The 26,167-nt window shown below is 38.9% G+C and overlaps 2 protein-coding genes across 2 annotated transcripts in view; one reads left to right on the top strand and one right to left on the bottom strand.

Moving 5' to 3' along the window:
• slc5a10 (solute carrier family 5 member 10) overlaps window positions 1-26,167 on the top strand; it is a 37,515-nt gene continuing 11,348 nt past the window's right edge. The window contains exons 1-9 of the mRNA XM_058380350.1: window positions 1-247; window positions 519-590; window positions 2,079-2,183; window positions 2,823-2,882; window positions 3,066-3,170; window positions 3,321-3,426; window positions 6,321-6,401; window positions 12,687-12,892; window positions 15,594-15,729. Of these exons, the coding sequence (XP_058236333.1) occupies window positions 35-247; window positions 519-590; window positions 2,079-2,183; window positions 2,823-2,882; window positions 3,066-3,170; window positions 3,321-3,426; window positions 6,321-6,401; window positions 12,687-12,892; window positions 15,594-15,729 (1,084 nt within the window). The 5' untranslated portion in view covers window positions 1-34. The remainder of the gene's footprint in view (window positions 248-518; window positions 591-2,078; window positions 2,184-2,822; window positions 2,883-3,065; window positions 3,171-3,320; window positions 3,427-6,320; window positions 6,402-12,686; window positions 12,893-15,593; window positions 15,730-26,167) is intronic.
• On the bottom strand, window positions 13,615-25,501 carry LOC131346747 (protein FAM83G). Its single transcript, XM_058380349.1, has 5 exons — window positions 24,293-25,501; window positions 20,492-20,659; window positions 19,668-19,792; window positions 16,924-18,187; window positions 13,615-14,752 (listed from the first exon to the last, which is right to left on the bottom strand). Exons 1-5 carry the CDS (start codon window positions 24,746-24,748, stop codon window positions 14,357-14,359), a joined length of 2,409 nt encoding a protein of 802 aa, XP_058236332.1. The 5' UTR covers window positions 24,749-25,501; the 3' UTR covers window positions 13,615-14,356.

Genomic DNA, 26,167 nt, shown 5'->3' with positions numbered 1-26,167 from the left:
CTATGTGAGCACACACAGTCGCCTCATTAAACTGATGCGTTTAATCATCAATTCAGCCGTATCCCTCCCTCTCTCCTTCCATTTTTTCCCCTCTCCCTCCATTTCACGTGTGTGTCGTCGAGTGTGTGGACGGGTCATGGCGTCAAACGCCACCACCAAGTTCTTCGCTCTCTCGCAGTCTTTTAGTTTTTCCGATATCATCGTGATCGGAGCTTATTTTCTACTCAACGTTGCTGTCGGGATATGGGTAAGACAGTGTGTGTGTGTGTGTGTGTGTGTGTGTTCACTCTACAGGCCATTCCAAACTGATAGTAAAGATGAAAATGAGGTGTTACTATAACTGTTGATTCAACTCATTTGGATTCTGTTCAGTGTTGATGAGTAATACTGAAAAAAACTTGTGAATTGTGTGTGTGTGTGTGTGTGTTTGTGTGTGTGTGTGTTTGTGTGTGTGTGTTTGTGTGTGTGTGTTTGTGTGTGTGTGTGTGTGTGTTTGTGTGTGTGTGTGTGTGTGTTAGTCATCTTGCAGAGTAAGCAGAAACACACTTAATGGCTACTTCCTGGCTGGCAGAGACATGGCCTGGTGGCCGGTAAGAGAAAAAATTCTTTTTAAAATAAATAAAAATAATAAATGATAAAAATAATAAAAATGGAACTTTACAAAATAAAAAACAAACTTTTTTTTGCTTTTAAAATCTCAACAACATTCGCGATCATCAACAAAGCGAAGAAAAAGATTCACAGTATAATGTTTTAAAGGAATAATTAGATTTTTTACTGAACAAACAAGCAACATTCCTGATATTCATAGATACACAGCTAACAGTCGAGCTACAAACATTAGCAGTAAACAAATTCAGGGCAAAACATTGTATTATGTGTTTACTGATTACTACAAATAAACGATTTTCAGTTTATACTTTTTTGTAAATATTTAAGCTTTATTTTTGTTTACATTTCCATTCTACCAAATGTTACGTCTACTTTCTACAAAATCTTTAATAAACAAGTTGTTTATCATGTAATAAACATGTAGTTCTTTAATTTATAAACACTGTTATTGTCAATAAAATGTAATTAAACTGTTCCTAATGCTGCTTATATTTATGAACTAAAACTAATAATTACACTTCAGCAAGCAAAAGTGTTTTAACTGATTATTATCTTTACCTTTTCTTTTTTCAAAAGAAATTTTTTAACATAAAACACAAATAAATTTTGGCTTAAATAAAAATAAAAATGTACAAAATTAATAAACTAAATTAAAATTAAATGAAATAAACTAAAATAAAGTCTTAAAATATGTAAATTAATTAAATAAAAATAAAAATGTACAAAATTAATACATTAAATTTAAAGAAGTTAAATTTAACCTGTAGGTATGATTGGGTGTATTTGTTTGTTTATTATAGTAAATATTTCTTTAACGCATTTAAACTCTGTTTTGGATCAAATTTTTAAATCTGTGTATAATTTCTCTAACCATTCAAACTTTTTCTTTCTTTTTTTTAATGACACATGAACATAAAAACAGCCTAAAATTCAAGTATATAATTTATTATAATAATAGCAATAATTATTAATCATGAAATTTTCTCAACTGAGATTTGAATTTGAATATATTTTATCTTATAAAATAAGAATAAATAAACAAAACTCAGCTCTATATAATTAAGAAAATATAGAGATTGTTATTATATGCCCAGAATGAGTGAAAAATAAATAAATAAATAAATAAATATTTTTATACATCTACAATAATTCAGATCTGATCATTTCTTGAATAAATAAGTGATCTAGACTCAAATCTATTATATAGATTGTTTTTAATGAAATGTAATTAAATAAATAAATTTAAAAAATTAATAAATTGTTAATTATTAGCAATATGTGAGCTGATATTGTATTATGTTATAAATGATCAATATCAATATACTTTGATATTATTATAATTATTATTATAATTATTATTATTATTATTATTATTATTATTATTATTATTATTATTATTATTATTATTATTATTACATAATTTGGCAAAAAAAAAAAGCAAAAATGTGTGTGTGTGTGTTGTGTAGATCGGAGCGTCTCTGTTTGCCAGCAGTGAAGGATCAGGACTGTTTATCGGTTTGGCCGGCACCGGGGCAGCAGGAGGCATCGCTGTGGCAGGGTTCGAATGGAACGTGAGTCTCATCATCAGTTCAAATCACTCCAAGTACTTTTCATTCATTAATCATTTTACTTTCAGGCAAATAAAGACAAATAAAACACTGATCTGTGCTGTTTATGGAAAATAATCAACTTCTTTGAAGTAACTGTAAACTTGCTTCATCACATCACCTTGTCTTGTCACTTTAAACATTCTGTTTATTCCATTCACATCTAGTCTACTGCTGTTATTTTTATTCTAATTTCTTTTTTATTTTTATATATTGTATAATTGATAAAATTTTTTAACTATTTTATTTTATTTTATATTTTGTCTCCTATAATCATTTTTATACTTGATATTCTTGGTATTTTGATATTCTAGTCTTTAAATTTTATATAAATAATTTCTTCTATTTTATATTCTAGTTTACATTTGATTTAAATTGTATCTCTTATATTTTTATATGCGAGTTTATTTTCACTATAGGACAGTCGTAAAAAACATTTCACGACATGTACTGTGTATGACTGTGTATGTGACAAATAAAATTAGAATTTTGAATTTGAAGAATAAAGCTATAGGGTGCCATTATTTTTGTGAACACCAGGGGGCGACAGAGGCCGGCTTGCTTATTAAAGCACATACTATACATTCTATTACTTTTTTCTAGGCAACCTATGTACTGTTGGCCCTGGCCTGGATCTTTGTCCCAGTGTATGTGTCCTCTGGGGTATGTCTGAAGCTGTAATACAACACACACACACACACACACACACACACACACTATTATTTCAATTTATTGTTAACAGTGCCTGCATGCAGAAATGAAGTTTCTGAAACATTGAAGTTATTCTCTAATTCTCTTTCTCTCTTTCTCTCCCTCTCACACACACACACTTTCCCACACTCTCAGATTGTCACAATGCCCGAGTATCTGGGTCGGCGTTTTGGCGGTGAGAGAATTCGCATGTATCTGTCAGCTCTCAGTCTGATGTTATCCGTGTTTACCAAAATCTCAGTGAGTGTCCACACACACACACACACACACATCTGGCATATCTGGCATCATACCTGTGCATGTACAGACAATGTGTATAACACACATATGATATCTGTATTATTCTCATTCTATGTGTGTGTGTGTGTGTGTGTGTGTGTGTGTGTGCAGACAGACCTGTATTCTGGGGCCTTGTTTATTCAGGTGTGTTTGGGTTGGAATCTTTACCTCTCCACTGTTCTCATGTTGGTGGTCACGGCACTCTACACTATTGCAGGTGAGGGGTGCCAAAACTTTTAACAATTAGATTATTTAATTTAATTTGTTTAATGCATTAAATTAAATTTATTCACATGATTTAACTTTCTTAGTTCATTTAACTTACTGAACTAACCTGTAGATTTTTATTTATTTAATTTGAAGTTATGTTTTTTTGTACTTATTTATTGTTTACTTTTTACCTTCTTACTTTTACTTAATTAATTAATTACCTATAGATTCTGTTTGCTTATTATTACTTACTTATATACTTTAATAACTAACCTACTTACTTACATCCATGTAGACAGTGACTGAAGTCTTATTTTTATGTTTACAGACTTAATTTCTTCCTTATTTACCTAGTTACTAACATCTTACTCATGTTGTTTCTAACCTACTTACTTTCTAACTTTCTTACCTAGAAACCTTTAGTTCCTCGATCATGACTTACTCACATCATTAACCAAATTCTTACCTACTTACATAGAGAACTGCACTTTCTTCTTGATTAAACACCTACTTCATTGTTACTCACTTAGTTACTTACCTATTTTCATTTGAGGTGTTTACTTAATACCTTACTTAACTTATTACTTATTATTAATTCATTTTATTATTTACTCATGTACTTAATTACCTACCTACCTACACTGATGTAGAAAATTATTTACTTCTACTTTACTTTTCTTACTTATGCTTAGTTATTTATTTTGTAGATTTTAGTAACTTACCAACCTACAGACAATTATTTACTTACTTCTTACTTAACTTTTCTTAAAAACTCTTATGTTTACCTAGTTACTTATGTCTTACTCATGCTAGACTTGCTTCCTTTCAACCTACTTCCTTTCTAACTTACTTACCTAGAAACTTTAATTTTCTCAATCATGACTTGTTTAGTTTTCCTCACTTAATTAACCAACTTCTCACTTACGTATAGAACTGCATTTTCTTCTTAATTAAACACCTACTGAATTGTTACTCACCTTCTCACCTTACTTATGTATTTTTCACTTTAGATGTTTACCTAATAACCTACTTAACATATTACTTATTAATTCATTATTATTATTTACTTATGTACTTAATTACTTACCCACCTACCTACCTACATTGATGTAGAAAGTTATTTACTTTAGTTTTGTTACTTCTGCTTAGTTATTTAGACTTTAGTAACTTACCAACCTAAATTTACTTAATTCTTACTTAACTTCTCTTAAAAACTTTCCCTAATTACTTACATCTTACTCATTTCACTCACTTACTTACTTACCTAGAAACTTTCATTTATTTAATTATTTCTTGCATAGTTTACTTAACACATTTCTATTAACTTATATGTAGAATTTTTATTTCTTCTCAATTACACACTTACTCAGTTCTATCCCTTCTAACACTTACTTTACTTTCTAAAGTTTAATTTAACTTATTTATTTACTTCCTAATACTTATTTACTCACCCTGAGACTTTGACTTACTCATAACTAACGTCTTACTTCTGCCTTATATACCACGAATTCCATTTTCTTCTTAATTTCACACCTACCTAATTGTTACTCAACTACTTCCTCTTCAGACGTTTACTTAACCTACTTTACTCCTCTAACTTAACTCAGTTGTATACATTCGTTACTTAACTCCATCTTCTTTTATCTGTTAATGCTAATGTGTTAATGTTACTTCTAACTTCCTTATTTACATTTAGCGTCTTCCTAAACATCCTTATCGATTAGGGACAGTCAGTTAGAGTAGTGAAACGGTTCAGTGCAGGAAAATTCAGTTAGAAGTGAAAGAGATAATTGGTGTGATTAGCATGCGGCGGTTTGTGTTAGCATGTCAGCAAGACGCTGACGAATCAGGAGTGTCCGAAAACAATAAGGAACATGGAGAAACAATACGAGTGTCTCTGTTAAAATAACAAAGCATTTAAAACGTATTCTAACAGATTGTGGTAATGAGCTACGTCCTCCGTGATTCAGTAAGTAACTGATATTCCGGATTTGTTTGTTTTCCGGTTTAAAGTCTGAGGCTTCAACTGAAAAGAGCTCGAGCTTCTCAAACTTTTTTTTTTTTTTTTTCATTTTATTTTATAGCTATTTAAGGAATTGGACAGTTAACTTTTCCGAAATATTCCCAAAATAGTATGAATTTATTTATTTATTTTTTTACATGATGGTTCCGTCCTGCGCATGTGAAGACAAATTTATAAGATTTTGGTGTTTGAAATTTATTCTGAAAGACGTCATTCGAACTTCCCAACTATCTTTACGGTGTTCTTCAGATTTAGACACAGAATCGATGATTAGACCAAGTGAATATTCATCATTAGTGAAGCAACATTTATTAGTTTTATATAATTTTACAGAGAGCTACGTTAATAATCATCCAGATGTTAGCTTACTGATTCTCATGATGATATGACTCAAAGGAGATGAACATCTCACTCTCTGTCTCTCACTCTCACTCATTCTGTTCTCTGTCTCTTTCTCTCTCTGTCTCTCTCTCTCTCTCTCTCTCTCTCTTCCTCTCTCCCTATACCTGCCTACTCCCCCCTCCATCTCTCTCTCTCACTCTCTCTCTCTCTCTCGGCACTACACACACTCCCTGGATAATAAACACTTCCGATTAAGGAGTCATTGAGGACGTGTTAACAATAGTTTAGGAATGCAGGGCAGGTTACAGGCCATGATGTATTTTTCATCCTCAATCTTCGGATTAAGCTTTGATCCTTTTGACATTCATATAAATAACGTCTGGGAACGCCCATACAGTGTTTGAGTCTCTGTAGAAAAGGATTACATCACTTCAGGAGCACAATCGTACCACACACACACACACACACACACACAGACACACATCTGTAATCGTGTCATGTCTATCTGACTGTTTCACCCCAATTTCTTGCCCCAGGTGGTTTAGCTGCGGTGATTTACACTGATACACTGCAGACCTTCATCATGATCATTGGCGCGGTCATCCTCACCATCACAGGTCAGTCAGTTATGTTACTACCAGGTGGTGCAGATGAACTCTTGATACAGGACACAAGTGTGTGATGATATTGTGTAAAAGATCTCAAAAATTACATCTCAGACTAAAGCCTGCTGGAAGTCAGGGCATTAGCATGTCAGACGCTAAAATGCTAAGCAACAATGTCTGAGACAGTACAGACAGATGAACATCTCTGACTCAACGTATCTTGTGAGCATGTGGAAATATTTCCAGCTGTGAAACGTGTACGATTAATCCATTAGCTTGCTGATTGAGCTAGACAAGCTAGCCATGTGACGTTATGTTCTACAGTGTGAAAGTTCTATATTAAAGTTTTGACGTTCATTAAATATGTATCTAACTATGTAGCTATAAACACGTATGATTGAACGTGAGCTAGCTAACTATTTCCCTGCAGCATTTGACTAGCTAACTAGCTAGTACTGTTGATATTAGAGCGGATGTTCACTTCAGCACAGCGTTTCTTCACCATTTATCACGTAGTATAGTTTCCTACAATACCCATAACACGCTTCTGATAATGCCGCAGTGTGATTTTACCAGAGCCGCTAACTTCTCACAGGAATAATACAAATACAGCAGCAATTATTTAAAATAAATTTGACTTGAAACGCATCACAAATATTTCAGCATCAATATGAAAACATATGTGAAGTGTCTCAGGGCGGAGTTATAGCACCTGAGTCATATAGGATTAGCATTAATAATAACAGTAAACTGTTAGCATCTTGCTCATTAATTCCATTGCTTGCGCTTTCAGTAACGAGGATGAAGGTGTGATAAAGGTTTACATTATGGAGGTGTGTCTGGAAGAAAAGACTCAAGTTTCAGGTTATAGAGTGTTTATCCTTTATATTAGCAGATATAGCAGCAGCTCTGGGAAGTAGATCAGACTGCAGGGTTTATAGTCATGGACTCGTCTGAACGGCTGATTGACAGGAACTTGTTTGTCAGACACTCTGTATCATCTAGAACCCCGGTTCTTGAAATGTGGGTCTGTGTATCTGTGAAGCATCACCAAGGGCCTGGATTTTTGTGGTTATTTCTCTTTTTTTGCTACATTGTGTGGAAATCACAACCCACATGATTAAAGATACCAAAAAGAAATTTAGGGGTCCAAAAACTTGAATCAATGGAAATTTCAGGGATGTGGAAATAATGTTCATGAAGTAAATCTATACTGAGGAACTGTTGTGTAGGAAATGTTGATTTAGCTTCTGGTTTAGGGAAGGAGTCTCCAGTGTCAGGGTTTTCCCCAAGTCTACAGAACAGTAGTTTAGGTTTTCTGGTTTCTGGGTCAGCATGGTGGCTTAGTGGTTAGCACTGTTGCCTCAAGAAGGTCCTGGGTTCGAACAGGCAGGGGCCTTTCTGTGTGGAGTTTGCACATTCTCCCCGTGCCTGCGTGGGTTTACTCTGGGTACTCCGGTTTCCTCCCACAGTCCAAGTGTGTGTGGTTGTCTGTCTGTGATGGACTGGTGACCTGTACAGGGTGTACCCCTGCCTTTCGCCCAATGTGTACTGGGATAGGCTCCAGCAGATCCCCGTGACCCTAATTAGGAATAAAGCGGGTGTAGAAAATGGATGGATGGATGGTTTCTGGGTCACATAATGAGCTTTGAGAGAGAAATAAAGAGACATTTGTGTGGAAATGACTTTTTATGGCTGCTTCAAACTTTGGGCTTCCCATAACATTAACGCAGCTCTAAATATTTGATGCATCTATTTTAAATTATAATTGTTGGGAAAGAGGAATAATTCCGTCTGGGAAGTGGTGCTGCAGAAAAACAAGAAGTTCAGGTCAGTAACAGAAAGTCCGCTTCATCTGGCCACCTCCACGCTGTCGACTTTTTACTGTTTTATTCCTTTAGTCTCAAGGCTTAAAAAAAGCAACGGAGAAGAAAAAACATCATGTGATGGTGCAGTCACATGGTTTTGTGTGTAGTGTGTGTGTGTGTGTTCAGTGTGTGTGTGAGTGAACATTCCTGTTTGCACATTCATGTGGTGAAATCATCATATCCCAATATCAACTTCCCTTAAATAGAAATCTTTAGATGTTTAACAGTCAAAAAAGACGGAAACGTTTATCTCGGAACTATTTCCTGCCTTATCGAGTCTTACACTCTTGCATTTGTTTTTCATTTGATTATAAAGTTCATTGGAAATGTTCTTGAAAGAGAACTGAAACAAATGAGAGGAAATAAAATGCTGCACATTTCAGCACAAGTTGTTTGCCAGAAATTAGCAAATGCTTTTATATTCAAGCTCTAAAATCAAGCAACACTTCTTGTGCTTTTTGTCCCTGAAGCCACACCCGAGTCAGATAAGCACAGAATCTTCTCTATTAAACTTTCCCTCGCACCATTAAGCAAAACTGTTATCCTCATTTGTCTTGATCAGCAACATGCTTCAGGAAACACAGCGCTTTTCTCTCTTTTTCTAACAGACGACTTAAAAGTGCAACATTAAACAGTACGCTTTTAATGATTTTTGCCTCCTCTTTTTGACGAAAATTAAAAGAACTGATAAAGGTCAGGCGAGGTTACAGGAAATCCTGATGCTGATCTTGTGATCTCTCTGGGGTTTTGTGGCACCGTTTTCCTGATTTCCTGTAAACTGTTCCAAATTCCAAACACGTCTTTGCCTGTCAGTTATCTCTGGCTTCAGAAAATCCAAACAACTCAGAGGAAATGTTTCTTCACTGAGAGGTTTGATCGTTTGGTTGCTCCATGTTCCAGATAGTGTACTATATAAGAAGTGCTGCGGACTTTCTTGCTCAATTTGGCAACATTATCAACTTTAACACTGAACATGTTGTTGTAGGTGACCAATCAGAGATCACCATTTACCCAAACAACCAATCAGAGATCACTGTTTCCCCCAACAACCAGAGATCACCATTTCCCCCTAAACTAAGTTAAGATCATTATTCCCCCCTAAACCAATCAGAGATCACTATTTCCACCAACAACCAATCAAAGATCACCATTTTCCCCAACAACCAATCAGAGATCACCATTTCCCAAACAACCATTTAGAGGTCACTGTTTCCCCAACAACCAATCAGAGATCACTGTTTCCCCCAACAACCAATCAGAGATCACCACTTCCCCCTAAACCAAGTTAAGATCATTATTTCCCCCTAAACCAATCAGAGATCACCATTTCTCCCAACAACTAATCGGAGATCGCCATTTCCCAAACAACCAATCAGATCACCACTTCTCCCAACAACCAATCAGAGATCACCATTGTTCACTATTGTTCCCAACAACCAATCAGAGATCATCAGGATTTCTATGATATACTTTATTAATTTCTTTTCTAATGCAACACTATTATGTGTTGTTTGATATGCTTTGATATGCAAATGAACACCATGCATGCAACGAATGTGCAAATTAGCTGGCAACGGAATCGGGTGACTTTTTAGGCTTGACTTAGCTAATTCCCCCTAAAAGGAGTTCAAACAAGTTACTTTATTCTTTATAATTCTAACTTTTGTTAGTTTTTGACATGTTTTGCTTTCATTTTAACAGACAGATTCGATACGAATGCTTTTTTGTTCTGCTGAAGTGCTATAGTTTTTATTGTAAGTCGTGTTCCTGAAGGATTTATGGGAGTGAATCCGAGATATTTTAGCATTTATTCCTCCCCAGATCTGGAGGTATAAACACCGTATCTCTAGCCGTGTTCTTGCACTATGTTGTGGTTTGTGTTTTTATGATTTACTTCAGGTGTTTTACATGCTCCTGGATGACTTTCAGCTCACGTTTTTTAATCTAAACTGCTTTCTTGTTTGGGGCGAGTCGGTGCAGATCTTCAAAGGCTTCAGCTTTCGTGCAGCATCATGTCACACTCATAATGTTTCCTGGTATCCCTGCGGGTTCATGGGCTTCACCCTCTCATTTCATTTGCATGTGGCATTCTCGGAAACCCTCCATACACCCTGTCACCTGTTTAGATTTGAATTACTTTAATATATTTGGATTCGTTTCTGTTTGAGGAGTTTAATTGTGAGTGCAAGATTTCTTAAAAAATATTAGTACTGATATTGTGAGTTTGGAATTTTCAGGTCACGGTGCTTGAATTATTTAGAGCTAGTTTTAAAACAAAAAATGCTAATTTTGAAGGTTTGTACACTCCAGCAATTTGACAATCATTTCAATTTGTATTTAATTTCTATGGACACAACAGCATTTTATCATTTTTATCCATTTATTGTTACATTTACATGTTTTTGAGATAGTAGAAGCTACAAACTGCCCTGAAGATGTTTGGAAATTGCAATTAACACTGGATTCTCTTTCCACATATATATGTATATATAATTCCTGTTATATCAGGAATATCTTCAATCAGTTTTAAAAATTGTGGCAAATTGCTGTGGTATAAATAAAGCTCTTCCAGGTGTGTCGTTACTGGAAAATAATCATTTTCTGGCAATCAGATCACTCTATCGGTTCTTGATCTATTTTGTTATGCCCCATGGTGATTTATTCCTTACCTATTGTGTTACTTCGTGATGAACACTAACTTTGTGTAAACAAACATCTTCGCTGTTATACAATCAGTTGTTCAAACACTCATTAATCCCATCACAGCTTGTGATCTGATCCTAACAAAAGGAGGGATTGTTTCAGAAAAAAAAATAATTATAGAGGAGAAAGGATAGCATTGCCCTATCATGCCATACACCCCCTCTCACGCTGTGCCAAGTAAACATCCATCATCTCCTATTCTTCATGCACAACTGCACACTCGCTGTGAAAACGTCTCACTTCCCAGACTGCATTATGTGAGCCACCTATTCAGTCTGAAATTTAGAAAAGCTTTTTTTTTTTTTTTATTCGTTTGTTTGCAATACAGATTTGTGTCATAAATACACCAATGCTCCAGGACAATGACTCTCAGACATATTTTTTTATGAAATGCTGCCCAACCCTGTCTGCTCCCAGATTTATTACTCAGCAAAAAAAAAACAGGCTTAATGCTAGTGATTAAGATATTTAGACAGATTTGAGGAGTCGGGTGTGACAGCTCAGATTTGGGATATTCTGTCTGCTCAAGAGCTTAGAGCCAACATGTTACAGCGCCTTGTTTACATATCCCCCACCTTGTATAAGTTCAACCAAGAACTGAAATGGACGTAATTGGAATTTTCGTATCTAATTCCAACCCACTGTTCAGCTCTCCTGCAGGAACTACATGCTAGTGCCAGCTCCCACCCGTTCAGTATCTCTTACTAACATGTGCTTCCTGAAGGACATGGGAAGAGGGCCTACTGTATTTTTCAAAACTTCTGCTCATGAGGTGAGAAGAACCGAGGAGATTGTGAAGCATTATGGTGGTAGCATTAAGTTCAAGCAGGGACTCGAAAACTGGACAAGATTGAACACATCATGTGTTCCAAGACACTTGGACAGTCGAGAAAAAAACTTATTCATAAAACTTGTTCATAGGCATACTTGTAGAACCACTTCTGGCTGATTCTGGGATATCTCTATCAGCTTTCTGAATCTTGGCAAAAGTACTCAAGCTCCTAAAGTCTCAAGTCTTCTGAAGACTAGAATATGTTTTTTTTCTCAATTGTTCAAGTATTTGGTTTCAATCTTGTTCAGTTTTCAAGTCCCTGCTTGAACTAAATGCTGCCACCACCATGCTTCACAGTGGGGACGATGAGTTGAGGAGGATTGTTGGGTTTTCACCAAAAGTAAGGCTTTGGTCAAGGACCAAAAATCTATTTTTGGTCTCAACGAGACCACAGAACCTTTTGTACACATGTTTGCTGAGTCAGCAATAAGCTTTCTGGCGAACTCCAAACAAGATTTCACATGGCTTCTGCCCAGCTATTTCAGAGTTACCCTTGGCCTCTTTGCTGCAGTCACTGATTTTTAGTGGACAGCCTCCTCACGGTCAGGGTTGTGCTGTGTTCTTTAATTCTTTCAAATGTTTTGGATGGAAGAGCTAATACTTTTTCCAGAATGTTGGTCTTCATGATGCTTATTGTTTAGGTATGTTCTCCAACACTCTGTCGATTGAGATAAGGTGGTCTCTCTCTGATGGGAACTAATTCAGTGGTTTTACAGAACCTGGAGTGAAAACTTATCACTTTTTAAATTGATCATCATTATGACACACGGAAAAGTTTAATGGGGGGTGAATACTTATGCACCACACTGTACTCTCTTTATGTATGAAGGGAACCAAGATATTGGGTTACACCTGTACATGTTCTTCCCTGAGTCTACATTTTGTTTCATCTAGCGTTCAACGAGATTGGTGGTTATGGCAAATTGGAAAGCATTTATCTTGAGGCCGTGCCGAAGAAGATAATCCCGAACACGACGTGCCACCTTCCAAGGCATGACGCCATGCACCTCTTCCGAGATCCAGTGCACGGTGACCTTCCCTGGCCGGGAATGACGCTTGGATTAACCATCCTGGCTACCTGGTACTGGTGTACTGATCAGGTAAACACACCTAGCAAACCCTCCACACACACATACACAAAGATAATGGCCTGACCTTTAACTACGGAACATGTACACTTCCTCAACACGCACTTGTTTGCCAGCATCTCAGCTTACATAATAGCATCACCACTGAGTAGGGTGTCTAGTTTAGGGTGTCTGGTTAGCTAGCAGTTTGCACAGGTAATGTTACAGATAGCCATTACTATCATGTCACCCCCTTAAAATATTTTAGCATATGTAGTGCTAGTTTTTCTTCAGAAATCAAAAAAACCTCACAGCACACATCAGAAACACATAACAGCATTTTAAATAGAATTAGCTGAGTAAGATTTGCTGACTGATGCTAGCTAGCAAATTATATAATTTCCTTTCACGTGACATTCAGGCAGCTAAATTTAAACATGGAAAAGAAAACATTCTAGCTTTGAGGCAAGAACTGCTGCCAAAATAAAGATCTGTAGACTTAACACTAACTGGCGATCAGGTAAAACTTTCCAGCTCACGCCAAATCCAAGGAAAAATAAAGAACCAAACAAACATGGCAGCCTCTGAAAAAACCTGCTTTAATTACTGCCAGCGACATGGCTGTTCTCAGGAAAACAACTTCAAGTAACATTTTTTTGCCGTTTAAACAAATTGCAAGGACAAAAACAGGATTGTTGAATCCCTATGAAGTCATATAAGCAGATTCATATTCAGTAGCAAACCCAGAGAATGAGAATTTAAGAAAATGTTTTTTTTTCCCTCCTAACTTTAAATACCTTACCTCAGCTGGTAAAGCTCTGAGATGTACCATTAACAAATATAAGCAATCATATTTAACACCTATTTCATAAAATCTGATCTCCTCTGAAAGGGAAAATCTGTTTGAGTGAAAATGACGTGGAAATCGTTTGTGTGCGATGACGGAATAAGGTTCCAACACTGTAGTTTGCTTTCGTATTGTTTTTTTTTTTTTGTGTTTACACAAAAATAAACTGGTTTGTAACATACTTGTTATCTTGTTCACCCACTATGATCCCAAATCCATCACCATTCCAATTCACAGCAGCCCCTTAACATGGTGTGTTAGACACCAAGAGTCCAGTACATGCTAAACTGCAAGTCAGTGTAATGTGCTACGATTTTGGCTGTAAATCCACATTCAAACAGTAGAGATTACATTCCAAAAGCAACCGACGATACGAACCAAATCATTTGGACCAGTACATGATAAGAAAGGCCACTATTATTAAAAGTTCTTCCATTTTCCTTTAACCTGCCTCCACCATTTTGAAAGCAAGATCCGGAAATACCACATGAAGTCCTGAAAGTCCACCAACCTGCACCACAGGATTGGTCCAAAAGTACCTCAGGGCATCAGAATTAATTTGCATTCAGTTGAGAACACCAAAAAGAATTTAGATTTGTAGTAGTCACATGCTAATGTAAATTAGCATACGTTGTTTCTGCTTTTTTTTTTTAATTTTCCTTGCGTCCGTGTGCGACTTTTTTGTCACCCATGACTCCCGGCACCCTTTCCCTGAGGTGTCGGAGACTGGAGAGTTTAGAAATATGGATTCCTAGCGGCATCTGCGTGTCGTTCCTCCGTGGTGAAGGGGAGTGCGTGTGAGAGATCCGTTGAGTCGGTGATTGGCTGGTTTTGAGTCCTCCGGGCGGGATCCTCCTGTTGGGTGAGCGGCTCGGTCGGCCCACATCGTGCTGCGGCATGGAGAGTTTGCCCTGCCAGTATCGGTGCCCTCCGATTACCCGGGTGCTGCTTTTCGGAGGGCGATGGTACACCCCTGGTTTGGCGATCACTACTTTGGCTCTGTTGTAGGGTTCACGCATGGAAGGGATTTCCATTGGATGATACACCTGTGAGGGAAGAGGGAAGGTAGTGTCACAAAATTTGCATATTGCCACTGTGTTAAAACTGTCAACACTGATAACAAGAAACTCAAAATCAGTGAGTCCAAAGTGAAGTCCCACCCACTGGCTTTCTATTGGTTTATAGGGCTGAGAAATGTAACTGCTACCAAATGGCCAATGTTCACATTCCATGTCATTTCCACTTCAATGAATTTTACATCTAATTGGTCTGCAATCATAGAGCTAATTCACAGTTAATGCTGTGGCTAATTCATAAATATTGGCACCTCTTCACCAAGCAATACAGTCGTAACATAAAACATAAACATATGAAATTTAACATAACATTTACATTTATAGTAAACTAATGTACAATTTTATATTGATAAATTTTAAGCTCTACTTTATGTGTATTAATTTTTGCATTTTACTATTTGTTGTTAGATTCATGTTAGTTTTATTATGTTAAAAAGCTTCAATTTAGATTATTTTGTTTACTGTTGAATTTTGATATCCATCTTAAGGTGATTAGCTACTTCATAGTTACATACAAGTTAGCTTCATTACCTGAACTACACTACACATTTCCCAACTAGCCAAGTTAGCTTGCTAAAAGAGCTAAGCCTCATCATTTTAGCACATGACTGCAGCTTCACAAATCACACAACATACTACTATTTTACCGAAATCTATTCGGAAGTTTCGCTTCACTACCAAGAAAATTCCCAGTTAACACGTTCCATATGTTGAAATAGGATTTTTTTTGCTAAATGATGCTATTTGTTTTGCTAAATACACTAATAATTGTGTAACAGGAATAATTTTAATGAATATCGTGACTCTTCAGGTTATCGTGCAGAGATCACTTTCAGCAAAAAACCTGAGCCATGCTAAAGGGGCATCAATCTTTGCCAGCTACCTGAAAATGCTACCAATGATCTTCATCATCCTTCCAGGCATGATCAGCAGAGCGCTCTACCCAGGTAATACACAATACAGACATTTAGCTCAGAGCTCAGTCACCAATTGTTATAGACTTATAAATATATACAGCAATATTGATGACTTTTACTACCACTTCACACATAGAACACATGTTTACCGTGTTTAAGGGGTCATGGAGGCTTTTTTCCACTTTTAGGTTGGAAACATTGAAAAATCGTTAGTATTCCTGCCTTCAAATCCTAAGTAATTAGTACAAATCAACACAACAAAAAAGCCTGTACTTAGATGACTTAGCATCGTAAATCATTGCATTTTGAAACTGATTCTTGTGACCTGGCATGCACAGACCAGCTTTTTCAAAAGCAGTTATGGAAAACGTCCAAGAAAAATTAGCTTGTTACTGGTAGATGACACGAAAACAGACCAACCCTTGTACATATGTTTTTTGTACATATGTCATGCAGTTCATAGCTTGGTTAGCTTGTGTGGCATGCTGGCTAACATCTCACTGCTAGTACCAAAGTTTCTGGAGCTTCCTGCTTCAGATTTAAAAACTACGATGCTTCCCTTCAAAACTGGATAGATCCCCATCTACCTGGAGGCTCCGATCAAACTCGGCTCTTGTCTGAAATTTGTTAAAGTTGCAAGCATCGCTCGGCTTCAGACATCATCTCACATGCATGTCATGATTTCCTTTTGAAACAGGAAGTCAGGGAAGGAGTGTTGCTAATTTTAAATGTTAGACCACAGAAAAAGTCCGGCTTGTTTACAGAGGTGGGGCAAATATATTCTACAGAGCATTTGATTTGGTTCTAACTTTTCTGCTCATCACAGCTGTAAAGAGTGGTTATTTGAGTGATTTCTGCAGGAAAAACTTAGTCCAAGACTATAACAAAAACTACTATAATTAATAGTGTTAGCTTCATAGTACATTAAGATTTCTAAATCTTGTTAAATTTCTCTTAGTCATTCTTTTCAATGCAGATGTTTAAAATGTGTCCGTTTTGAACTGACTGAAGTTCTCACAGCATGCTCAGACCTGCTGCAACACACTCTGACACACCCTGGTACATTTTCTAGCATACAGGCACATGGACTGGAAACACACCTTTATTACCCGCATATACCTAGGACACACCCAGGTTTAAAGAGGCTGGCTGGAAAGATAACATAACTTGTGATAAAAGTCACTTTCCACTTTTACACACACACACACACAGAGTTTCCCCTACCTTTCCTGTGTATCTGCTGTGTACATTCAGCAAGTTCCTGTCTGTGGGGTCCAGATCTGCGCTTTTATCCGGCCTCAGGTCCAGCATGGATTGTGAGAATCGTGCCATTAAATTCACAGGGGCGTTCTCAGGGAGTCGTCCTGAGCCGATGAGTCCGCCATTAGCAAGCCTGCTGTGGTCGGGGTCGGTACACTCGTAGTACTCATCTGATGCTGTGGAGCCCTCGTCTTGTGTCGAATGGGCTAATTTAAGACTTTTGTTACTGTCCGTGTCATTGTCTTTAGTTTTGTTGTCTGAATCCTGATTGGCAGATGCTGAATTATGTGCCTCAGGGGCTTCCCTGTACTCCTCCAAGCTGGATGTCTCATTAGGTTTCATGTCGTTTCTCTTGACCATGCTGACTTGCACATTTTCTGGTCCATCACCTGCAGTCATTACCAGCTGTAGGGTGCGTGGCTTTGGCACAGGAGGTCCTGGAGGAGGTCTTTGAGTCTGTGCTTCATCCTGAGGAGGAGGAGGCGCTGTTGTTTTAGGAGGTGAATCAGTCTTGTCAGAGCTTGCAGTGTCTGGGGGTGCAGGTGGCAACTTGGGTTCCAGTGGAACCTTTCCTTCAGGTTTGTCCTCTGGTAACACTCGAGTGTCTGGTGGTTTTGTTTTGGCATTGTGGGTACCTCTAACACGTGGACTTGCCTTTTCAGGCAGTGGCTCTTCTGGTGGAGCGATAAAAGGGTCCTTAAAACGAATGGCCTGTGATGTTTCAAACAGCTGCGAGCGCATCAAGTGTGGCTGCAGCGGCTTGCTCGTGTCCCGAATGTTTATAAAACCAATGACATCACTAGGTGGGTCCGGTTCTGGCCATGTAGGCAGGTATGGAATGAGCTCTGCCTTTGGTAACCCTATGAGCCCCGGGTGTTTGGGCTGTTCATCAATTGCCTCACGGTGACGTTTAACCGGCAGAGGCAAGGGATTCTGCGAGGTATCCTTCTGACTCGGGTCTTTGTCTGACGATGTTCGGCTTGCCGTCTCCACCAAGGCATATTTGGGGTTGATGAGTTTCCTGGCAACAGCAGCTGATGGGACCGAGGCAGGTACAGGGACAGGGATGGGATCAGGCTCAGGGAGGTCAAGCAGACGGATTTTAGACAGGTTGACGCCACGGGAGTTCAAGTAGAGCTCACGAAACTGCTTGTCGAAGGTTTCCACTGCCTGTCCGGTAAGGACCGTGATGAGATTGCGGTCCAAACGGGAAGCTGTCCATGTAAAACTGAAAAAAAAAAGGATTTTGTTTTAGAAATAAACACAAATCTAACTGTTTTGCATTGTTTGTGTTCAGTTCTAAGCTCTTCTCTTCACACTTTACACAAGCAATGTTGGGTTAGTTTTTTGCACAACACGGCACTCAGATCCAGTGCTGCAGGTTTTCTTATTTCTGAACAAACACAAGCACTAACACTAATGTCTGGTCCATGTGTGCTGTTCTTTTCCAAGGAATTTTGCTAATGTTATATATTAAAGAAGGATATGTTATACTTTTTATCCATTTGTATTTACAGTTAATGTAATGGAATGTCCAGGAAACATCTCTTAATCCTTCAGCAGCCTCTTGTGTCTTGCTCATGAAGTTAATAAGAGGGGGGAAAAGCAGCTCGTCATGATACTGTCATGATACACGGGTAAAAATATGGCCAACAAAACATCATAATGTCACTTTCTGCTTCTGGATTTTTATTTTAATGCTACATTTATTAGTCATCCTGTGCTCGAGTATAGGCAGATCTTTTTTTTGCACTTATTCTAAGAACTAATAACATGGATTTTGTCCTCACAAGTGAAGCCCTAAGTGCGTTAATTGGATGTAAAACCACAAACCGACATCTGATCTGACATATCAATTCACAGCGAATCGCCTTGGGTCAATTTACGGCTCATTTTATGGCAGATAAAAGACGCCGTAATCTTTTCCTAGGCGTGGGACTGAACAGTCCATAAACTTTACTGACAAGACAAATTCGAGCTGCACTAGATACTCTGGTAATAATTACTCTGCCCAACCTCGTCTAAACCATGTTCAAACTAATCCTATCTGAATAGTGAAAATAGGCGGAAGTTCACTTCAGTGCTTTCAGAAGAAAAGAAAAAAGGAAACATAACGAAAACACTTATCAAGTTTGATAAGCGTGAACATGATCATATACTTTACAACACAGCGATGCTGACTGATCAGAAGGCAATGATATGCTTGAAGGGCGAAATCTGCAATGTCAAGGGTTTTAGAGTCGCCTGTTCTCCTGAACTTGATTCCCAGACATTCTGCTATATTAATGTACAAATAAATGGACAAAAATAAAATGTTTCAAGCATATAAATGTCAATATTGACAGGTTGCTGTGGTATAAGAGACTAGCCATCCAATCTTTGATTGAACAGCATAACCTCACTTTTCACTTCTGCCCAATTGACCCAATTTGCTCCATTATCAGAGTTATGAACTAAACTGGATTAAAACTGATCCCTTAATGACACTATTTATGAGAAATGAACCCAGTTCTAATCTAAAGACTAGTGCAGGCAGTAAATTTGTACCTGTAGGATATTTTACTGCATAGCAGCCATGAGCACTTTACTGCTCATACAAAGAAAAAGCAGCAACCTAGCCCATAGCTAGGTTTTTATGAAGACATGAAAACTTAAAAATGGCACCTGGAATTTGTGCAAAGACACAAACACACTTCCCTTCAACGCACCTGTATGATCCGGATACGGCCCGATCCCCGTCCACGAACATGAACTTCTGATTCAGTAAACCTTGAATTTTTTTGGCCGAACGAGTGTGGAACTCGGAGCCTCCGCTGCAGCGGACCCGAAGATACTGCATGCGACAGGAAACAAAACAAAACCTGAAATTTTTCCTACATTCAATGCATGATGAAGCATGGTGGTGGTAGCATCAGTGGGTCAGGACCGAGGGCAAGATGGATGGAGTTAATTTGTTTAGAAAAATATAAACCAAGATATGAACAACTTTATTGACTTGTTAGGCTGAGAACACCATTGCTAGCATGAAGGAAAGTCCCAGTAAAATCCATTATTAAAAATTGGAAAATCAAAAGACAGCAAAAGTGCGAACATGGTGTGTACCATGGTGTGTACCAAGTGCACCATCAGTTGAAGGGCTTACTTATGAAAAAAGGCTTTTACTTTATAAAAATTCTCCATTAAGCTGCACTGACAAAAACAAACACACACACACACCTGTGAAAAACTTGTTTAATTCATCATGACTTGAAAGATTAAAACATAATTGATTTCAATGACATTTAAGCTCTTGCTTGCTCTTGTAAATAGTTAAAAGGCTTTTGTTTTATTGCCGTTACTCCCACGGTATAAGAGCGTGTGGCATGATCAGAATGTTTTAGGTGTGCACACACCTAAAAATACAAGACACACATTTACACAGCGCCAGTAGATTTCATGTGATCCAGGGAAGTGGCTGTGAGGGTGTGGACCTGTGTGTGTGTGTGTGTGTGTGTGTGTGTATGATGATGTGATGTGGGTGTGTCGACCTCACCTTCAGGTGTCCTCCGTGCATTCCCGCTCTCTCACACATGTGCAGAAAGTCCTTGACGGACGATTGCTCGATGATGATGTACACCGCCACTTTTCTCTTAAAGCCGGCATCCAGGAGGTCCTTGAAAATGTCCACGTCGGTGAAAATGTCCATTACAATGCTGATGAGCTAGAAAAAAAGCATCGATAGAGTAACTTCAAAAGAGGGGTCTTTAATCTTATTTGCAAAAGCCCTTCATTGCAATCGATAACCAGCCACGCCTTTTTCTGTGTATTTTTCCATCAGGTCATATTAACTAGTGAAGTTTGTGCGAAGGTAGACTTGTGGTCTCGATGACATTTTGTGCATAAGATTAAAAACAAGAAAAAGCAGAATTTCCACTGTATAAATGTAAAAAGCTGTCAGTTCAGGTCATAATAATGTTACCAGCTGAAGGGTCAGGAACTGCTTGATGGCAGAGACAAGCCTGAACACTTGCTGGATTGGTGTGCAGTAATTATAACAAAGCATAAGAGTAGTTTTTCAATATAATCCACATGGACAATATCTTCTGTTTTTATTGGCATGTTTACTATATGCAAATTTTATATCAGTGAACTAAAAAAGGGGGCGGGGCTTCCGGGTGTTGGTTTGTATCAGGGAGGTCAAGTCGACTGGCTCATCACCTGATGTATTGAGGATAAAAAGATTGCTGTTTGGACATATTCTTGTTTAGAGTCACACCTGAAAACAAAAAATTGCTGCTTTTAATTGATTTATTTTAAATTGAAACGTTTCCAAGTGTGCATCGAATCTGTAACTGTCCAAACAGACCAGCTCTAGACATTCTGCCTGTAGGCACGGGTGAGACGTCCACACCGGCTCCAGTGGCAGGGAGCGGGACCTCACTGTAGCCTGGAGCTGGGGGCGGGGTTACACCCAGGTGGGGTGGGTGGAGTGAGACCCAGTGTGACTGGTTGCACATGGGACCTTTACAGGCACAATAAGGAGTGCTGTATCTGATTACTGGTGTGTAAGACGAGCTAGATGTCAGATTAAAAAGTGGCATACAGTACATAGTTAGGATGACACGCTAAAGAAATTTTAATAAAGTAATAATTGCTAACATTGGCAGAATGTTGATGGTAAGACGGTAATGAGGTGGGAACACGGTTTCCTACTGCTTACACGATTTTGGAGACCAAAATTCAACATAAATTTTGAACATATTAACCCAGATATCACTTGCCAGATGTTTTTACACATAAATGACGTGCTAAATTAAATCCTGTCCCTTATTTATATGGAATCAGGTATAACAATAGTAATAATCATCATCATCATCAACATCATTATTAACGTAATTAACTGTTCTTTCTTCCAGTGTTTGGTTGAACTCGATGGTCTTACAGCTGTAGCTTAATAACAGACAAACAGCTTACAGTAACACACACCTACTTTCACTCTCCTCTCTCTCACACACACACACACTGACAAAATGATTTATGAAGCTAATGAATGCTATGCTATATATGAATCTGAACTAAACCTTCACTCACAGTTTTTAAAGATTAAAGAATTCTTTGCATGTAATTATCAGGACTGAGAAAGATTCCTGTTCTTATGAGGACCGAGATTTAAAAATATGCCCACACACTCTCTTTTTCTGTCTCTCTCTCTCTTTCACTCTCTCACACACACACATTTCTTTTACTCAAAGACCTCTCTGTGCACTGACAATGAGGGACCGAATGCTTTTATGAGGCAGTAGAAAGATGCTCTGTGTGTCTGTGTGTGTGTGTGTGTGTGTGTGTGTGTGTGTTGAGGCCTCGTGTTTGCACGCGTTTATACTGACAGCATGTTTTAACACGTTGCCTTGGTGTTGACTCAGAAGGTTTGCAGATGTGTCAGTGATGACGGCTTGAAGCGGATGAATAGAAACAGGACACAAAAACCTCTGATTAAATTCTGACTGTATTAAAAGTCTGGCCAGGTTTTTTTTTTTTACAGACCAATCAGCACTTCCGCTGGGGAGGGGCTGCGTCTGTGCCGCAATTCCGACATTCTCACGCATACCCAGCTGCTCCCGAGAGAGTCTTCAAACAGCCCAGCTTCCGGCACAACCTTCACGCCGCCGTCTCGCTCAATAACACGGCCGCACTCTAACCTGCTAACATGTTTATTATCCTTCCCTACTTTTGGGAATCAAAAAATTTTCAAAGGGAAATCCCAGACCGACCACACCAGCGTCTCAGGGCTGGGTCCCAAACCGCACAACTACCACACTGAATAGCATAGCAAAGCAGTCTGCCACCAGCACATGCCCCAGAATGCCCTCGCAACACTATTCTGCAGCTACAGTACGCCGCGCGGTGGTATGCAGGTTTTGGACGTAGCCCAAAATTCTTCACATGGTAGAATTCACTGAACTGAACCCCTCGGGACACGGTACAGCATACGAATCTATAGTCAGAGGGTGTCATTTAAATTTTCCATGACAAGACAGGTTTATACGAACTGCGTCAGTGTTTTTATGCTAACGATAACACAAAAAACATCGTCATTTACTACATTTCAAGCTAGTGTCATAATTTTCACGTTTAACTGCGAAGATTTAGTTTTGTTGTGAAATTTACAGACATAGCTACAGTAGGTAGAAGGCAGATTGCAGGTCCTAAACTCCGCCCACTTCATCTACTTATGAAAAATTCCAGAGAAAGTTATTTGAATGATTTTTAGTGTGATTGTTGTGATTATTTTATTTCCTCCACCTCCCATTAAAGTTACTGTTATTGTTTGATGGTCATTTTTGGCACGTTCCCAAAAATATCAACACGTCACTTTACACGTTTTCCTATTCAGACCCTGGTGGCACGAGGGCATTGTGGATTTGTGCTTTGTGGTGTGCCGTGTTGTGTAACAGCTCCAATGAAATCAGTGTAACAGCTTGAACAGGATTAGTATTTGAATAGTATGAATAGCACCCCAGTCATAAAAAATAAAGTGTTTTGTTTGCGCCTCGTGAGCATGCACATATATAACTTATATAATTAGCAGAGTTTTTACATTGGATTCTCGATTCTGGTGAAGGTTTTTTTTTATCACATGGAAGTCAGGAACTAGTTGTTACAAATTTTACTTTCAGTAAAACTCAGAGACCTGGTGTTAAAGTGATGCCACTGTACAGCATGGATTTGTTTAAAGAGGAATGTTCTGTAATTAAAGGCTCAACAAAATGGCTGCCGCATGTATGCTCTGGTGTTTGGAGCTTGTGTACATCCTCCAAAATTAACGCTACCTATGTGTGCCACTGTGTTCATGACTGACTACACAAACTCACGACTGACCACACAAACGCACGACTGACCACACGAACTCACGAGATAACAGAGATGTCAGAGATAACGCCGGGTTTCAGGCTGAGTTCCTAGCACAGAGGGATAGTACAGCCCACCTAATGAGCTACTAATCAGCACCTGGGTGGCCACGCCCCCTATAGCAAGGTCAGAACTATAGGTTTGTATTAGTTATTTAGTGTGATGAGCACGTGCACGTTTTTGCACGTGATTTATATGTAGGTTGATTATTTCTTGAGAATCAACAATAAAATCTATGTTAAAATGTTAAAAAAAAACAAATTTAACAGAAAGACTGATGTATAAGAATGGCTAAAGTGTGTGTGTGTGGTTGTGTGTAAAGACTATAGTGTAGACTTTGTACATTTTTATTTTTAAAAAACAGCTTTGTTGTTTTATACTGTAAAAAAATGTTACTGAAATAAAATAAAAAAATATTTCTTTATCGTTATGATGCCTGAGGTACCTTCTGCGCCTGCGCGATGGTCTTCCTCACCACCTCCTTGATGTGCGTCTGGCCGTCCACAGGCGGCTGCGTGTACACGTTGACCCGCGTGACTCCGCGGTATGAGTTACAATCCGGCCAGCCCAGGTCTAAATCCGGTATGGAAATGTCGGAGCGGTCGGGCCAGTACTGCAGCGACAGCGCGCGCTCTTCTCTGTCCGCCGTGTCGGGTTTGGGATGCTCGGACCCGGGCCGGTAGTCCTCCACGGAGCTGGAAAGACGCTCGAGCTCGGGCTCGGACAGGAAGGGCCGCAGCTCGTGCTCTTTCACGTACGCTTCGAAGGCCTCGCGGCCGCCGGAGATGAGAGCCTCGAGCGCGAGCCGCTGGTGCTCGCTGTAGAAAAACTCCGGCTTGGACTCGCTCACGCGCCAGTTCACGTGGTTGTCGTCTAGACACTGGATTTGCGACAGAGCCATTTCTGAGATGAAAATAAATAGCAATAATAATAAATAAATAAGCGAAAAGTTTTAAAAGTTACTTCGATGATACGGATGCGCGCGCTCCCAGGCGTAAATGTATTCCTAGTTTGTTAAAGATAACTTCTTCATAATCATCGTTGTTTTATTCATACTCTTATGTCAGACACAGAAAGGTCAGTTCCGCGAAGCCGGTTCCAGGATGTTCCCGAGGCCGGTTCATGATGTGTCCTGCTCGTTAGATGAAGAGAACTCGAGTCGGTAGATCAGCTTTCAGTCACCCGACAGGTAAAGGAGGACAAAAGCGCCGCGAGCGTCCCCGGAGACCGAACCTCCCACCGGTCCACAGCACACACCTCACTAACTCACCCACTCACGTGACCGGCTCTGAACGCCAACTCCGACTCCACGTCCGTTCCCGGTACACCGCCTCTGCACTAGAGCTTACAAAAACTCCACCAACTTTTAAAAAAAAAAATGTTTCACCGGAACTCGGGTTAACAAAACGTTTTCCGCTCCACGTTTCTGCTCCACATGTTCAGTGATTAAGAGGAAGAGGAGAGGCTGCGTACCAGACGCCTTCCTACTGGACACGTAGTGGACACAGTCCAGCACAAAGCGGAGAAGTCATTATATCAGTCAGTCCTCCGCTGATAAACTCCTCTCTCAGACACACACTGACTCTCTCTCTCTCTCACACACACACACACACACACACACACAGACACCGGGATCTGTCCAGGTCCGTTCCTGAACACGATGACGCGGCGCTGAATGTTGGCACGCGCGGGCGCTCGCGGGGCGGAGCAGCGTCCCTATTGGTCAAAAAAGGGAAATCGGGACAACTTTCACTTCCTCCTCCTCACATACATACTTACACACACGCACACACACACACACACACACACACACACTGTTCACACGCTACCGGAGAAATCTGAAGAATTACAGACTGCAAGGCCAAAAATGTACTTCCATTTATTGAGTCGTTATTACACACTTATAACAACTAAAGAACTCGCTTAAACAATTTTTTTTCAATAATTAAACACTAGATATATTGTTGTAACTCATCAGCTTCAGTGTGATATTGTCTTTCAACAGAAAAACACACCCTGTTGTCTCCTGACACACTCACTAAATAAAATCATTGTGTGTATATTTAGTTTCTGTGGAAAAAAAAAGAACCGAAAGCTTTTTGCGTCTTTAATGAAATGACCTGAAGGCCTAATAAACCATTAGTTTCACTTTACTTTTCTACAAGACCAAACAAGTTACAGATCTTTAATCCAGTCTCATGGCCTCACCCCACACCACACATCACAAATCCTCCTTCCTTCCTACAGATTGTAGAGCTCAGAGGTTATGACATCACTTCCTGTGCATAGATGAGAAGAGGAAGGAGTTTTGTGGGTTTGG

This window comes from Hemibagrus wyckioides, linkage group LG26, assembly GCF_019097595.1.
Source record: "Hemibagrus wyckioides isolate EC202008001 linkage group LG26, SWU_Hwy_1.0, whole genome shotgun sequence".
NCBI classification, from domain to species: domain Eukaryota; kingdom Metazoa; phylum Chordata; class Actinopteri; order Siluriformes; family Bagridae; genus Hemibagrus; species Hemibagrus wyckioides.
The sequence above is the reverse complement of the archived record's forward strand: the minus strand, read 5'-3'. Positions and strand labels throughout refer to the sequence as shown.

What these genes read in the sequence shown, in the direction of transcription:
- LOC131346747 (XM_058380349.1), bottom strand. Translation starts at nt 24,748, where the DNA reads ATGGCTCTGTCGCAAATCCAGTGTCTAGACGACAACCACGTGAACTGG. An exon ending in CCATCGCGCAGGCGCAGAAG is followed by an intron (nt 20,660 to 24,292) that starts GTACCTCAGGCA and finishes CTTTTTTTCTAG; the next exon opens with CTCATCAGCATTGTAATGGA. An exon ending in TGCACGGAGGACACCTGAAG is followed by an intron (nt 19,793 to 20,491) that starts GTGAGGTCGACA and finishes TGTCGCATGCAG; the next exon opens with TATCTTCGGGTCCGCTGCAG.